This window comes from Helianthus annuus, chromosome 9 (genome assembly GCF_002127325.2).
Source record: "Helianthus annuus cultivar XRQ/B chromosome 9, HanXRQr2.0-SUNRISE, whole genome shotgun sequence".
In the NCBI taxonomy this organism is placed as follows: domain Eukaryota; kingdom Viridiplantae; phylum Streptophyta; class Magnoliopsida; order Asterales; family Asteraceae; genus Helianthus; species Helianthus annuus.
The window spans coordinates 171,353,111-171,370,274 of NC_035441.2; the positions used below are offsets into that span (position 1 = coordinate 171,353,111).

At 43.6% G+C, this 17,164-nt stretch overlaps 1 protein-coding gene across 1 annotated transcript; it reads left to right on the forward strand.

The window, feature by feature from the left end:
* The first annotated feature begins 575 nt into the window (after positions 1-575).
* LOC110870177 (eukaryotic translation initiation factor 5B-like) lies at positions 576-3,857 on the forward strand. The gene is made up of 7 exons (XM_022119380.1): positions 576-636; positions 705-860; positions 993-1,457; positions 1,525-2,597; positions 2,670-2,816; positions 3,031-3,391; positions 3,841-3,857. Exons 1-7 carry the CDS (start codon positions 576-578, stop codon positions 3,855-3,857), a joined length of 2,280 nt encoding a protein of 759 aa, XP_021975072.1.
* The last annotated feature ends 13,307 nt before the right edge of the window (positions 3,858-17,164 follow it).

Sequence of the window (17,164 nt, forward strand, 5' to 3'; positions counted from 1 at the left end):
GATCTTGGGCTTTTCGAACAGATTGTTCGGAGTTTCCGATTCCCACCGGAGTGGGACGCCCGGTATCCGGCTCAGGGTCAGACCGCGGCTGATGCACCACCGGGTTATATTACCCTTTATGAAGATTTCTTTCTTCAGGGTAACTTTAGGTTACCGGCTACAAACTTCATGGGGCATATTCTTCATCATTACAACTTCCATCTGTCACAGATGAGCCCACCTGGGATGGTTAGGGTTCGTCATTTCGAGTTCTTATGCCAATCTCATGGCATCGAGCCAACGGTGGAGAAGTTCCGGGCCTTCTACCAATTGCAGAGGACGATGGGTTTCTTTTCTTTTGCAAGCCGTGGTGCAGCAAAGAAAATTCTACTAAACCCTCCAAAGAGTTTCCATGACTGGAAACCCAATTTTTCTTCATCCGTGAGGAAGTGTTGCCGATTGCCATGCCCTTCAGGGATTGGACTGAAGCGATACCGAAAGAAGACCTTCCGATCCCTAAGAATGCTCGGTGGTACCAACAGTTGAACCCAACCCCAAATTGGGTGTTTGGGGAAAACGTGTTAGTGGCAGCCAAGATGAGTGACCGGTGGTCACCCAACATCAAGGAGGTTCCGGTGCTGAAGATCGGCGATCAAGGTTAGTTATCCCCTTTTCCTTTTTTCATGTATTTACTTTAATTGTTTCTTATGTATATTTACGTGTAGAGGCGCAACTGTATCAAGCTGCCTTCGCCACGTTTGGTGGGTCTATGGGCGTGCGCCAATTGCGCGACGACGAAGAGAGCTGGTATGACCAGATCAAGGGCAATTTTATGTATCCGGTTGATGGTGCCTTTGCTTCGCCGCCAACCACGACTGAAGGTGCGCAATTTCCTAAACCTCGTCCTTTGCGCTCTGTGACTTCTGCTGGGAAAGAGATTCTCTATCTTTCCAGCGAGGAGTCAGTAGGGTCTTCCAGCGGCGAGCTAAGTTCGTGGTCTAACATCTTTGCAGGTGTGTTGCGCGACCTAGGGATTGACCCAGAAGAGAAGAAGAAGAAACCCCTGAAGAAGAAGAAGACAAAGGTGGACTCTGAAGTGACCAACAAGGGGACTGGCACTAGTCGCGCAACCGCTGTTGCTGTTAAAGGTACTCTTCGCCTTCGACAACGTGACTTAGACGATTATGTGATGATCAGTGACTCACTTGAAGGCTTATCGCGCACAGCTGAGACAAAAACTGGAGCGGGTGGCTCAAAAAGCTCTGGGAGCGCGGGTTCTCGTAACCCTGATGCTGGCGCAACCCCCTCTGTGCCTGAAGATGAGGAGGCTGAAGAAGAAGATGCTGCTGCTCAGTTGATTGGCAGGAAAAGGGGTAGAAGCGAGGCCACGGCTGGTATGGTTTCCGCGCCTACTGCTGGTGGAATTCCGTTGGTTGGGAAAACGAGCAACCTGCGCTCGTTGTATAGGTTTTCTCCTGGTACGTTCTTGGTGCCTCTTCCCTTACCTTATGTTCATTGCTTAATGTACTTGTATTATTTTCACAGAGATCAAGAAGAAGACCCCTGAGAAGGGTGTCAAGTTCAATGAGCCAGGGTCGAAGAGGCCGAAGATTACCATCAAGTCTTCTGATACTGCTGCTCAGGACGCTGCGAAGGCTGCCGAGGCGCAGCGAAAGGCACAGGAGAATCAGAAGAGAGAAGAAGAATGGAAAAAGAAAATTGAGGAGGAGAAGAGGAGGAAAGATGAAGAAGAGAGAAAGAAGAAGGCGGAGGAGGAGAAGGCAGCCGAAGAGGCGAAGAAGAGGGCCTTGGAGAAGGAGCTGGAACAGAAGAAGGCTATGGATCAGCCTGTCAATGTTCAGGGGCCTGAGGTCGCCAAACCTACCCACTCCGCGCATGCCGAGACCCATGATCGATCCAAGATCACTACTTCTAAGGGGTCGGGTCGGTATACCTCTAGCGGCGCGAGCTCTGGTGGAGCTGAGGGTTATAACCCAAACGTGATTGGGGCGAAGGACACTGTTGGTGACATATATTACAAAACTTATACCGAAGAAGAACGCGGTGACGCCCCTCACCGAGCTCCCTGGAGCTTGAAGCAAAAGGATACCTTTCAGGAATTCGGCCCTTGCCGCGAGTGGTTCTTGAACTCGTTCACCCCTGCAGAGGTTAACCGGCAAAGGGCGAAACCTCATGAATTGTTGTATCGAACCTTTGTGCTTGGAGAGGCCAATGCTCGCGCTGCCAATTATCAGATAGTTCGCGAGTGGCGAACGATGGTTAGGGAGCGAGCAGACTGGGAGGGTTATCGCGAGCGCATGATAAAGCGCATTGCTGATTTTGACAAATCGAAAGCTGCCTTCGATGAGGAGAAGGCCAAATTTGATGCTGATAAGAAGGCCGAAGAATGGGGGCGCGAGGGCCTAAAAAATAAACTCCAAAATGCTGAACAGCAACTGGCCAAGGAGAAGGCCGAGTTCAAGCGCATTTGTGCCCAGGATAACGAGCGCGCCTACGCGGCTCGGCGGAAGATTGTTGATCTCGAAACGAAGATTGCTGAGTTAACATCGAAGGTTGAAGAGGCGCATGGTGAGAAGGCTGCCAAGCAGCAGATGGAGGTTAGTTTATTTAAAACACTTTTTCTTGCTATGTTGTTTACAAAATGGCATAAGTCATTTGTCAATTTCCAGGTTGAGTTGTCTGAGGCGAAGGTGCAGTTGTCCCGCAAGGATAGAGATCTCCAAGCTAAGGACATTGAGATTGCTGAGCTCAAACGTCGCTTGAATGAGCAGATTGACAAATGTGAGTCTTTGGAGATCGACCTGGGGGCTGAGAAGGTTAAGGCTGCCACAGCTTAAGAGGCGCGTGCTGTTAGCGCTGCCGCGCTTAATGTGGCTCAGACCAACTACTCCGAGGCCCAAGGCATCGTTGACACGCTTGTGTCTGAGGCTGAATGGATGCGCACTCGTGGAGTAGTGCTGGTATGTTTGTAATTTTGTTATGTGCCTTCTACTTTTTAGAGTTGTCTCTGATGTTCTGCTTTTGTTGAAGGTTGCCAACTCTATTCTTAATGCTAGCGAACTAGATCGCGCCGTTGCTGCTCTCACAGATGCCGCGCGCGCGGTGGGTCATCGAGGGGGCTATCTGGAATGTGCCAGTCATGTTGAGCAGATGCTTGGTCAAGAATTTGATGTGAGCCATTGCTCGGTGACTGAACAGGCTGATGCCGCGCTTGCACATGCTGAAAATTCATATGACAACCTTACTTTGCCTGTTATGGATCTGGTTGTGGAAGCTTTGAAGAAAGACGACTGGTGCCAACGTCTTAAAACAATTCTCGATCCACCAGTTACCGTTGAATTGTCCGATGAAGAGCCAGCTGGTGATGACGGTGAAGATGGTGATGATGATGGCAACGATGATGATGGCGATGATGATGGAGATGATGATGGTGATCGACGTGATGAATAGAGTAGGCTGTTGATAGGCGTTTATGCCTTGTAATTTTCTTTTGCAACTTGATTGTAAAATGCTGCGCTGTTGCGCATTATATGAATCGTTTTTGTTTTTTTTTTTTTGTTGCAATTATTGCATTGCTGTCAAAACTTAGGTTAAATTAGCTCGAATAAATGGAAGTGTCTTCAAGTTAAAGGGGACCGCCCGGTCTCGCGCTTTGTTCGCGGAGGACCTTGGAGGCGGTTCTTGTTTAACAAATTCTAAAATGCTGGAGTGTTTTCGCGCTAATCAAAAGTTTAGCATGCATTTGTAACGAAAAAATGTAATAGAAAACATGTCGTATGCTTTCATTAAGTCGGAAATGGGCGCTTAGGCCTTCATACATTAATTGCTAATGGCGTATAGCCGACGTAGGAAAGTAAAAACGGGCGCAAGGCCGAAGTAGATTACATATAACATTTGCGCAGTTGTTGCGCATTCCATGCTCGCGGTAGGATGTGTCCATCTAGGGTGCGTAACTTGTAGGCCCCTTTGCCGAGGACCTCGTGGATCAGATATGGGCCTTCCCATTTAGGTGCCAACTTTCCTGGACGTTCCGCATTTGACGCTTCATTGTCACGGAAGACGTATTCTCCTGGGGTGAAGGTACAAATGCGGACCCTTGTGTTGTAGTACCTTTCCAGTTGGGTCTTGTACTTGGCTTCTCTGATTCGCGCGATTTCGCGCCTTTCTTCTAACAAGTCCAAGTCAAGGCGTCTCTCTGCTTCATTGTCAATTGTGTTGACCGCTGTCATGCGTGGTGAGGGTAGGCCAATCTCCGCCGGGATAACCGCCTCCGAGCCATAGACTAAGCTAAAAGGGGTCTCGCCGGTACTCGTTTTTGGCATGGTTCGATGAGCCCATAAGATGCTCGGGAGCTCATCAACCCAGCCTCGTCGCCTTGTGCCTAATCTGGCCTTTATTCCCTCGACAATGCACTTGTTCACGCTTTCCACTTGCCCGTTGCCTTGGGGGTGCGCAACAGATGTGAAAGTGTGTTCAATTTTCATCTCCTTCATCCACTTCTGGAGATCTTCCGACGCAAAGTTTGTGCCATTGTCGGTTACAATCTTGAGTGGGAGGCCAAATCTGCATATGATGTGCTCCCAGATGAACTTGCGCACCATCATAGCTGTGGTTGAAGCAAGGGCTTTGGCCTCCACCCATTTTGTGAAGTAATCAACAGCCACTATGATGAATTTGACGGCGCCGGGAGCATCCGGGAAAGGTCCCACCATGTCGATTCCCCACTGCTGGAAAGGCCATGCAGTGGATACAGGGATAAGATCGTTCTTAGGGCGCAGTGTTTTTGGAGAATGTCTCTGGCAAGAGTCACATTTCCGGATCTCTTTCAGTGCGTCGACATGCATACCAGGCCAGTAGTAACCGGCGCTCATGATCTTTGCGACAACCATCCGTGGTCCGGAATGAATGCCGCAGATCCCTTCGTAGATTTCCCTTATCAAGTAGTTCGCATCTTGGGAGTCCACACAGCGCAGGAGTGGTCCCAAGAAGGATTTTCGGTACAAAATACCGCCATTCATTTCATAGTGTAGGGCCTTGTTTTGAATCTTCCTTGCTTCCGCTTTGTTTTCAGGAAGTACCCCTTCTTGCAAGTACTGGATTATTGGGGTCATCCATGATGGTTGCCCCATTTCGACCGCGTTCACTTGTCGCAATAATACTGATGGATTCTTGAGTACTTCTATCCTTACATCTTTGGCAAGATGTTGGAAAGAAGTCGAAGCAAGCTTGCTCAAGGCATCAGCTGGTTTGTTTTCGGAGCGATTGATGTGTATAACTTTGTGAGATTTGAATTGTTGGAGCAATTCTTTTGCTTGCTCCAGATACAAAGCCATGACTTCTCCCTTCGCATCGTATATGCCATTGACTTGGCTGGCTATCAGGAGTGAGTCGACATGCGCTCGTAAACTTTTGGCTCCCATTTTGATGGCGAGGCGTAAGCCTGCCAAAAATGCTTCGTACTCCGCCTCGTTGTTGGTGTTTCTGAAGTCCAACTTTATGGCGTAAGTAAATTCGTGATTCTCTGGGCTTACTAAGCGCAATCCTGCTCCCGCACCGTCTTCATTTGATGCTCCGTCGGTGTAAAGCATCCAGGTCTCATCAGTTGCATCTTTCTCGGGAGTCTCTATCAGCTCACAGTCTTTGATTTTATCGGCCGGCACTTCTGTGATGAAGTCGGCTAGGACCTGACCCTTAATGGCTGGGCGTGGCCTGTACAAGATGTTATGGCCCCCCAGTTCAATGGCCCATTTCGCCAACCTGCCTGATGTCTCAGGCTTTTGCAGTATAGTGCCGATGTGGAAGTTTGTAAGCACAGTTATCACGTGGCCTGTGAAGTATCGGCGTAGCCTTCGGGAGGCGTGTAGTAGCGCAAGAACCAGCTTTTCCATTGTGGAATATCTTGTCTCTGGGTCAGTGAGTACCCTGCTGACATAGTAGATCGGAGTTTGCACTCCGTTTCTGTCAACCAATAATACTGACCCTACTGCCTTATCCGAGGAGGACAAATACAGTACGAGGGGCTCTTTTTCGAATGGTGCAGTCAGGGTAGGGAGTTCAATCAGACACGCTTTCATCTGCTGAAAAGCTGTTTCGGCCTCCGGGGTCCATTTGAACTCCTGCTTCTTCACACAATTGCGCAACGTGCTAATGAAGGGATACGACTTTGCGGCGTGATTGGAGAGAAACCGATTAAGCGCGGCCAGTCGGCCGGCCAGTCGTTGCATTTCTTTGATGTTTCGCGATGAGGGCATTCGCTCTATGGCTTGTACTTTCTCTGGATTTACCTTGAAACCGCCGTTTGTGACAATGAAGCCTAGAAACTTCCCTTCTTCCATGCCAAAAGAACACTTGGCTGGATTTAGCTTCATATTTACGCTGCGCAATGAGTTGAACGTTTTTTCGATGTCTTTCAACATTTGGTCCTCCTCGGGACTTTTAACCACTAGATCATCGATGTAAACCTCAATATGCTTTCCGATGTCACCTGCGAAGGTCTTGTCCATCAAGCGCTGATATGTCGCGCCAGCATTCTTCAGGCCAAAAGGCATCTTTGTGTAGCAGAAGATTCCAAGATCAGTTCTGAACGCTGTCTTGTCTTCATCTTCTAGCTTCATCTGAACTTGATGGTACCCTTTGTAGCAATCCAAAAAGCACTTCCATCGGTATGGCGCGAGAGAATCTATTTTTTTATCGATCTCAGGCAAGGAATAGCAATCCTTTGGGCATGCCTTGTTGAGATCGGTGTAATCTACGCACATGCGCCATCCGCCGTTTGACTTTTCAACCATCACTGGGTTCGCAACCCAACTCTGATATCTTACCTCTCGCAAGATCCCGGCTTTGAGCAGCTCACATACTTGCTCATTCATTGCTTTCGTCTTGTCTGCTCCTAGACTGCGTCTTCTTTGGACCTTTGGCTCGACAGAGGGGTACGTGTTTAAGCAATGCTCGGTGATGTTGCGCGGGACACCGGTCATGTCTGCCGGGGTCCAGGCAAATATATCCATGTTTCGAAACAATAATTGCTTTAAACGCGTTCGGATGTCTGACGAAATGGCGTGGCCAATCGTCACAGTCTGCTCTGGGTATTTGCGGTTTAAAACCCATTTTTCTGGCTCGGTCGTGGAGACCTTCGCCGCCTTTGTTGGACGCATCTCGTCAGTTGACTTTACTTCCTTTTTGGCATATATGATTGCTACTCATGTCTTGGTTAGGAAACCTATCGCAGAATGGGGCGTTGAAGTCACCATGTTTAGCTCGCCTTGTGTTTCCCTCCCAATAAGCACATCATGCCTTGATTTCACTGGCATTACCATGAAGTTCACATTTGTTGTTCTTGAGTGTTTCCCGTCAGAGAACATGACGGGGAAACTGATCTGGCCGAGTGGAAAAACCATTTCGTTGCAAAATCCAGACAAAGGATAATCGACTGGCTCGAGTCTCGCTTTATCTTCTTCATCAAATTGATTGAAACACTGTTCGTAAATGATGTCAGCTGTACTTCCTGGGTCAATGAATATGTATTCTGTTTCATAATGACCGATTATACCGGTAATGACGACGGGACGCGTGGCGCGAGGACCGCCGCGCACTACCGGGAATATGACTTGCTGCTCTTGCCAAGAGGGTTCGTAGGGGCGCTTGCCTTTCTCTTTCGCGCTGTATCTAGGTCCGTTGACCATGTGTGTCTCTAGTCGTTGGACTTTCTTGTGGTTCCCTTCATCGTGGCGCTGGAGTTGACGGGTCTCCTTGCGCACGTTTTTCACCAAATGGCTTAGCTTACCGCTTTTGAGCGCTTTCTCGATCTCTTGGCGCAAACTATAACAGTCGTCGGTCAAGTGCCCTGAATCTTTGTGAAAGTCGCAGTACAAGTTGGGGTCTTGTCCCTTCTTGTTTGTCATCGGCCTGGGAGCCTTAAAATCATGATTCTCCGTCATCAGTACCTCTTTTGGCGTTTTTGTGAGCGGAGTCCAATGTTTGTCACGATTGTCGTCTCTGACCGCCTTCTTGTAACCAATTCGGTCAATTGTTTCTCGCGCATCTTCTCTGTAGCGCGACCTGTCGTCGTGGCCTCTTGATCTCCCAGACTTCCAGTCATTACTCTTGTATTTGTTACGCTTGTTGTTGTTGTCGCGCGTGTATCCTCTAGAGAATCGATCTTCAGAGTAGTGACCCTTGCCACCAGCAAGGGACTCCTCAGTTTGCGCGACGATTTTTGCGGCCTCCATTAGTTTATCCCACTCCTTCGGCATTCCATCTTTACCTGTGATAGTTCTAATGAGACTATCGCAGCGTATGGCCTTCTTGAAGTGACAACGCATGAGTTGTTCACTGATGCCGCCTATTTCCAGACATTCTTTGTTAAAACAGGTGATGAAGTCCTCAAGACCTTCACCATCTCTTCGCCAAATATCTTCTACTTCGGCTGTGTCGCGCTGGTAGCGACGTTGCTGGCTAAAGTAGCTCAAGAATTGCGTCTTGAAATCTGTCCATGATTTAATCTTCCCAGGCGGAAGGCTGTCGAACCAGGCGCGAGCCGCCCCGGTAAGAGTTTGAATGAACAAATGACACCACATGGGCATGTTCCAACCTCCCATGCAGCCCACACTCGTGAATGTTCTGACGTGATCGTCTGGATCAGTCAATCCATTGAATTTCCCGACAGTCGGGGGTAGTTTCTCTCGTGAAAGCGGCGCGAGTGCGATTTTCGGGATGAACTTGGAGTGCTCCGCAGCTTCCGCTGGTCGGTATGCCAGGCGGAAATCTCTTTCAGCTTCTTCTGTGTAGCCGATGTGTTGTCTTGGCTTGTAGTACTCGTGGTTTTTCGGTAAACGATTAAAGACTGACGATTCTTCGTCATCTTCCCATGTGGGATCATACGGGTCCGTTTCTTCCCATTCGTTGTTCATGTTGCGCGGCGTGAGCCGGCTGTGAACAGGGCCTCGTTGAAGGTTTGACGGATAGACGTAGTGACTATCTGTTTCCCCTCTTGTATCGCGCGTGTCTTGTACGCTTAAACGTCTTGTAGGGGGAGGCCTGTTGATTCTGCCTTGTATATTGGCTGGCGGGGGCATTTGGCGCACCCCCTGACTCTGAGGGGTGACCAAGGACGGTTCTGCCGTCAAAACTGCTTGCTGCGCGATCAGCGATTGGTATGCTGCATTGATGGTGGCGATGTTCTTAGCATACCACGAGGCTTGGGTTTCGCCTTCTGGTAAGCCTAGTAATGCCGATACATTTTGAGCTGGCGCTGGGTTCGAAGGTCCTTCTCCGTTGTTCCCTGGGGTGACCACTTGGGTGATGCGGGTGATGCTCCCGCGCGGACCCCCGGTATTGGTGATTTCAACTTCGCGGATTTCTTCGATTTGTTGGGCTTGGAAGTTTTGGATTCCTTCACCCAACGCCGTGTTAGAGTTGGCTCCGAAGCCGAACTCTGGAATGGTTCCTTGACCAGCCATAGTCGAAGGATGAAAAGATGTCAAAGGCTCAATAAAAGAAGATGATGGTGGTTATAGAAAAAATCGGTGGGCGCCAATGAAGAAACACTGAACTAATTAGGGAACTAATCGGTTTGGTTTATGTTTCTATCATAGTGGTTAATCTTCTTATGGATATTTGAGCTCCGACCTGAATGGTTCGATCCTGCAAAACAGAACACCGTTACTCGTTAAGAGGGGAATGTGGGGGTTTCCCTCTTAACCAGGCTCCGGCGTGAGAATAAGCAACTGCTTTGAGAATAATTAAATGCTAAGAGTGAGAGTAGAGGGAATAGAATGTTTAACCTGTGGAATGAGGTCTCTATTTATAGCCGGAGAGGTGTAAGAGGTTATGGGCTGATGGGCCTTGGGCCGGAAACGGGCAACATAACGGATATGCTCTTTGTCTCGCTGGCGTCGACCGCTTAGTGGCTTCTAGACGTTCCTCGGTGCTGGCGCACCTTGATTGGAGACACGTGTCATTGTTGTCGGCCTTGTTGTCCTTCTGCCATCAGCAGACAAGTGGAGATCGTGGGACAGTTGTCTCCGTCCTCTGATTGGTGCCATGCAGGCGTCCTTGTGTACTTCTCTTCAGACGATCGTGGCGCACGATTGACCAGAGCCTGCTGGACGCTCATTGGCTCCTTTTACTGCCACTTGTACCTTGTGTACCACTGTAGGTAGGCTTGCGCTTCACTACTGTGTGGTTCTTGTTGGGCAGTAAACTAACCCTTATTTTATGCTAAGTGCTGATATCTGAGCCTCTTGTGGGCTGCGCCTTGCGCGGGATAGATCAGAACGTGGTGTAGCCCACGCAAGGACCTTATTAACAAGTTTACTGAAAATAAGGAGTATGGTCTCACGCGCAACCTGAGCGGAGGTTTGCGCGGCTTTTTGGGACCATACCCCTTCAAATTCTAAATTCAGAACCATCAAATCATCAATTGCGGTTATTAAAGTCGATAACCATTTAAATGTCAGAGTCGATCGGAGGGTATACGTCGGAAACACCGACTTGATGGAGTCATTCATGGTGGGGTATAGGCTTGATGGAGAATCGTCACTTGACATCGGAGTCGGAGTCGAAATGGGCATTTATATTTCCACATTAATGTTCAAAACCAATTATATTGTTTGTTTCATAACATAGCTCGTTCCACCAGAAGGCCACGAAACAGGAACTCTCATATCAAGCTATTCCTTAAAGAATGGGCTGAAGAAATCTTTCTGCCATGATGCACTCTTGCTTGATGTGGATACAGTCATGCAAATACAATCTTATTTAATACTTTATATGATCATCACCTTCCTTATGAACAAATCTTCCTGCCATGATCAAACTATAATATAATAATAGTGATATATTGATGATTAATGCTTTATGGACGAAACAGAGTATGGTCAATCAGATGTGAAACAACAAACCACTTGCTCATCATCGATAAGTATCTTAATAACAGAGTATGGCGAATCAGATGGAAATCTAACATCACCATGTTCATTTCAAAACAACAAACAAATTCAAATATAAGAATCCATTAGCTTTACTCATCATTGATAATCAATTCAATCGTGGCTGAAACGTCGTACGACGCCGTCGTTGATGAGACGACGGTCGGACGCTCTCTTCCTGGAGCCTGTTACTGCTTTGTCGGAGCCTGTAACTCACCGCCTCTTTAACCGTACTGATGAAGCTCGTTTCGCCAAAGCCTGTAACTGCTTCTTCGCCGGTGAATTATTGTTCAATTGAGAGATTGAACGGTTAGAAAAGAACTTCTTTTTGCTTTGTGTGTGTTTGTAGAATGTGGAGAAAGTGGAGATTGAACTGCTTCTTCGCCGTTGTGTGTTTGTAGAAGGTAGAGAATGGGGTGAAGGGTTATTGAGTATTTTGACTTTTAGGTGTTGACCAATGAAACAAAAAACGAAAACTACATAAAGATTTTAAAATGACCAAAATACCCTCACATGCTTTGCATGTGAAAGGTTTTAACCAGAAAAATAAACAACGTTTGTGTTAAAGGTTGAGTCTTGTATCAAAACATGAACATTAAGGTTGGGTTTGGCCGATTTCATAGTGAAAGGTATAAAGTGCAGCTTAGGTATAACATAAAGGTTGTTTTATGCAATTTTGTTATAATATAATTAAGAGTTAATTGCCCGTATGGTCCCTGTGTTTCACATTTTTTCACGTTTAGTCCCCACCTTTTGAAAATAGCGGGTATGCTCACTATGGTTTGTTATTTTGTTACTCGGATAGTCCCCCGAGTAGTTGTCAATTAGTTTGGAAATAGAAGGTATGCTCCCTATGGTTCGTCATTTTGTTACTCAGATAGTCCCCTGAGTAAATGTAAGGGGACTATCCGAATAACAAAATGACAAACCATAGGGAACATACCTGCTATTTTCGAAAGGTGGGGACTAAACGTGTAAAAACATGAAACCCCAGGGACGATCCGAGCAATTAACTCTATAATTAATGTAAAGTTTTTTTAATTAATGATCATCTCTTTGAAGTCATTTTAAAACATTTAATGACTTGAGCCGCCTTCATTTCATGTTTATGCATATAAAATATGATAACCAGTACACAAAACCTCTCTTTTATAAAATTACACAAAATGTTATATGTCGAAATTGTTACGTTACTCCCTTTTTTTGGTGCTGGTGCACTATTTTATCACCCTTTTCGTAAAGTCTACTTTATTTATGCTAATGTTATATAGTGTGTATTCCAGTCTAATTTCAATCTATACATATAATAAAGGGTTATTGGATTTTATCACCTCTAACTATTGGCTATTGGCCACTGCCACCCTCAACTATCACTTTGATGTCCGTCACCCCCAACTTAACACTTAGTGTGTTCTGTAACCACGTCGTTAACTGATCATTAACTTTTGATCCCGTTACTATACATTTGGGGTGTCCTAAGATCCCTAAAATCTTCCTAAGACCCCTATGACACCCCTAAAAGTATAGTAACAGGATCTAATGTTAACGATGCGGTGACAAAACACACTAAGTGTTAAGTTGGGAATGACAGACGTCAAAGTGATAGTTAGGGGTGGCAGCGGCCAATAGCCAATAATTTAGGGTGATAAAATCCAATAACCCTATAATAAAAGAAATCAATTGCTGGACACTTGTCATGTTATGAGGTGATTTTCATTAGGTTTTCCCGCTTGATTTTTAGAGAACCGGATCACGCGGTGATCCATAACCCGAGTATTACTTTAAATGGATCTTATTCATTGCTCTCCTCAATCACTGTATAAACTGTTCTCATAAAAACAACCCTACTCCTTTCCACTGTTGTTTCCCTCATCCCAAACAAAATATGTCGTTTCCCTAATCCCAAACAAAATATGTCGTTTCCCTCATCCAAAGCATAATCTTGAAACGATGGCGTACATTTACCATAAATTTTCGGCATATAAAAGGATCGACTGATTGTGCTATTTCAAGATCGGCGCTTGCCGTCACGGTGACTGATGCTCGAGGCTTCACATCAAACTGAGCATCGGCCCCACTCCATTGTTTTCAAACATGCATGAACGTCTTGATTCCATCACTCCCGATGTTAATCCGCAAGGTCAACCAATCGATACTCGCAAATTTAGGATCATATTGAGGTTTTTGACCTTATTTTGGCTTTCATATATGTTTTGACGTTGATGAGTCTTTGATTTGTTATTTGTTGTTTTAGATTTTGCCCGTTGGGTGTTATTGCTGATCTCACGATTATTGCTGATCATCGTCTCTCCTGCCCCCTTCCTGTATCATCGTCTTTCAAAGGATTCATGTATCCGCCCATTCCAACGATCTTCCTGCCATCCAAAAGTTTCTCCCTGAAAATCCCTATCTACTCAACGATCGCAACCCTGTGGTGCGACATCTCTTCTCTTTTATTTAAACTTTTGACTTTTTATGTCACTTATTAAAGAAAATATCAGTTCATATATGTATTATCAAGAATCATGATTTGGTTATTCAATTTAGGTTAAAAATAGGGCCATTCAAATTCTTTATGTGGTTTATTGCTAAATCGCTGAAGTGTTAATTATCAAAACAAAGTATACGTAAATTGAAAATTTAATCTACAAGTGAAATTCATTTGAGGATATTGAGGTGTAGTCCCAGATTACATAAGTAGCCAATATTTCAAAGTGATGTTTCAAAGCATTACTTATAGGCAATCCTTACACGCTAACCAGGAACTTGTAAGTTTGATATTTTTAATATATCTTTCAGTTGAAAACAGTTTCTTACGTGCTAACCATAAACTTGTAAGTTTGAAAATAAATAAGACATAAGAATAAGATAAAACAAAGATAAAGATTATATATATTAGAAGATAAATATAAGTATATAGATCTAGATAAATGATTTATGAAGTTTTAGATTTATTAATTAAAAATAGTAATTATCTATAACTAAGTAGGAGAGAAAAGCGGGAAAACTAAAAAATAAATGCCTCCAGAGAATCACACGCGTCCCTCATTAGTATTTACATATAATAACATTTTACTTTGTTTTTATTTATTTATTAAAAGGTTAGAAACGTATGTGTTACACGTGGTCGGATCAATAAAATATTATTAGTAAATAGCTACTATTAATAAATGAAAAAATAAAAAAAAATATTAAATAAATAGGAGATAAGATATGGATGACACGTGTTATTTATTGATACTATCTATTTTATTGTTTTCTCGCCTCTCTCCCCTGCCTAATTATAAATATTTATTTTTTAAAATAAAGATATTCATTATATTAAATTAAAGATCATCATTATATAGAATTTAACAAAGAATCTTATTCCTATAATGTTTAAAGTTATATAAAAATAATCTTTTAACTTCACATAAAATTATCTTTAAATTAATTAAACAAATTCATTTTATTTGAAGTTAAAATCCAAACATGAATATCAATCCAAAAATATATAATGGTGACAATATTGTTAGTATACAAATTTGTTTTTGGACTCTGTAATCATTAACGATATCACTTCATCAAAAATCCTAAACCAAAATACCGCTGTAAAACAAATTTTAAATGTTGTTAATCTTTTAAATAAACTTATATCAAGGTCAAAATTATGTTACTTAAAATACTAAAAACAAAAATTAATGATGATAATTATTTTTATGAGTGATTTGAAAATTTAAATATTTAATGTGCTTGGAAAGTAAGAAATGTATTAAGAGATTACATTATATTTTATATAGCTCATGCAATACACAGATATTTAAAGACACAACTTTTATATTACTAAATATATATATTGTTATATTTGTTTCTAACTAATCTCACATGTCTTCCCTTCTTCAACCTCAATTTTTTATTTATATTGTATTTTAACTTTTTTAATAACTAATACATAAATATCACTAATCTTATCCTTATCTTTTAATATAAATTATTGTTGTTGTTGTTGTTGTTGTTTGTTGTTGTTGTTGTTGTTTGATGCGTGTCAGTGTATATATGTTTTTAGATGTATATTTAAGCCCTTTTTACACTTTTAGCCAAGTTTTAAATTTATAAAACACGATATTTACTAACACTAAACACACATATGGGCAAGTGCACCCATCGTGGACGTAGTATAGTGTTGGTAAGATACCGAGGTCGTCCAAGGACACAAGAGCTTTTAATACCGGTTTATCCTCAACGTCTAATCAAATCAAAAAGGTTAGAAAAATGTTTTAAACTAAGAAAGATAAAAACTAACTAAATGCTGAAAATAAAAATAAAATAAAAAACAGATAGACAAGATGAATCACTTGGATCCGACACGTGTATTAGTATAACCTTTGATTATTTTCGCACTTTTGCACTTGTTTAAGAGATTATCTTAGTTATTGTAGTAGGCCCCTCTTTTGAAGGCGACGTTACCCTCAACCCAGTAGTTTGAGTCAGCAAGGATACAATCCTAAAGGGTCGGATTATTGAAAGATAATGAATTAAGTTATTAATGCAAATTATGGTAGGCCCCGCTTTTGGCGGCGACGTTACCCTCGGCTAAGTAGTCTGAGTCAGCAGGGATACAGTCCTAAATAGCCGGGTTATAGTATTAATAGTAGTTAACTTATGAGGGGGTCAAAGAGTTTGGATCCCCGCCATCCAATACCTATGGGCATTGAAGGAGATCCTACTAAATTTGACCCAGGTCCCAAGCAGGACCTCTAAACGCTGAACAAGGGCAAGACCCTTACCAAACCGTTCCCTTAACCCCCGACCAGGTAGCCAACATACCTCCATATAGACCGTGGAGATATGAATGGTGAAAATCTTTTATTTTATATAGACAGTAAAATAATGCCAAGACACCACGGACAAACGATAAGGAAAGATCACCTTCAACATAAGTAACTAGTTATTAAAGTCATTAATACAAAACCAAATAAAAAGTGCAAAAGATTAAAAATAAAAAGTATTATACTAAACACTTGTCTTCACCAAGTGATGTAAGAGACTTAGGCAAACATGGCCTTGATTGTCAAGAACTCTTACGATCAATCTTGGATCCCGAGACGACTCACACACTCTACGATGGACAATGGATGATGGTGGTGGATGATGGTGTTATGGTGGTGGTGGGTGGTGGATGAGGTGTGAGAGAGGTGGTGTGCCAAGGGATGAGAGAGAATGAAGCCAAGCTCCTCTATTTATAGGCTGAACAGAAGGCTGGACACGGCCCCGTGTCCGCTGGACACGGCCCCGTGCCCGCCTGACACTCTCTCTCCTCATTAATTGTAATTGCGAATTACAATTAATGCGCCTGCTGTACTTTCACCACGCCCCCGTGCTCGCTGGACACGGCCCCGTGGTGGGCAATGGAAGCTTCTACTGGTTTGTCTTTTCTGCTGCTTCCTGGGCACGCCCCCGTGTTCGCTGGACACGGGGCGTGTTCAGACTCTGTTTCTTCCTTTTTGCTTTGGAAGGTGCCGTTGAGGGTCCGGGCAGTCTACTTTTGTTCCTTTTCTTGTATTTATGGTAGAATTAGTGGTCTTTTTGCTTCTTTTGTGATTTTGAGCTCATTTCATCCTGAAAATACAAAAGGAAGACAAAAACACTCTTTTTCCAACATTAGTACTAAAAAAGGGTTAGTTTTATGCCTTAATTGATGTGTTTTATATGTTGCATTTTACACACATCAAATACCCCCACACTTGAACTTTTGCTTGTCCTCAAGCAAAACTCTTTAAATGTGGCTTACACTCCCAAATGGAATAGGTAGAAGAGAAGTTTTTTAGCTTGTCCTAGAGTGTCGGGAATCCAAGGTTTTTATAGGCTTTATTTTTATTTATTTACAATCCTATTCGTTATGATTTATTTTGAACTTTTCATAAGATAAATTACTTATTCGGGCATAGCATGCCTTATTAAAATTCCATTTATATACAAGTTCACATACCTCACGGGAGATCACTCAACACTCGGCCGAAGGTGTATATTTTAGTGAATCACTCGAGAGCGGCACGGAACTTACGTCTTTCCATAGGCTTGCCAAGCAATCAATCCTCCTCCTTTTTAACTTTTTACCTTTGTAAATATCAAGAGGACTTTTTGGGTGAAGGCTTGGGTTAAAAGGTGGGTGGTTGGTTAGTGGTTAGTAAAAAGGGCGAAAATCGTAACAAGTGTCGGTTTTCGTAAAATACCTTGTTTTTAGTGACTTATTATTT

What these genes read in the sequence shown, in the direction of transcription:
- LOC110870177 (XM_022119380.1), top strand. Translation starts at nt 576, where the DNA reads ATGAGTGACCGGTGGTCACCCAACATCAAGGAGGTTCCGGTGCTGAAG. An exon ending in GCCGCCAACCACGACTGAAG is followed by an intron (nt 861 to 992) that starts GTGCGCAATTTC and finishes ACATCTTTGCAG; the next exon opens with GTGTGTTGCGCGACCTAGGG. An exon ending in CTGCCAAGCAGCAGATGGAG is followed by an intron (nt 2,598 to 2,669) that starts GTTAGTTTATTT and finishes GTCAATTTCCAG; the next exon opens with GTTGAGTTGTCTGAGGCGAA.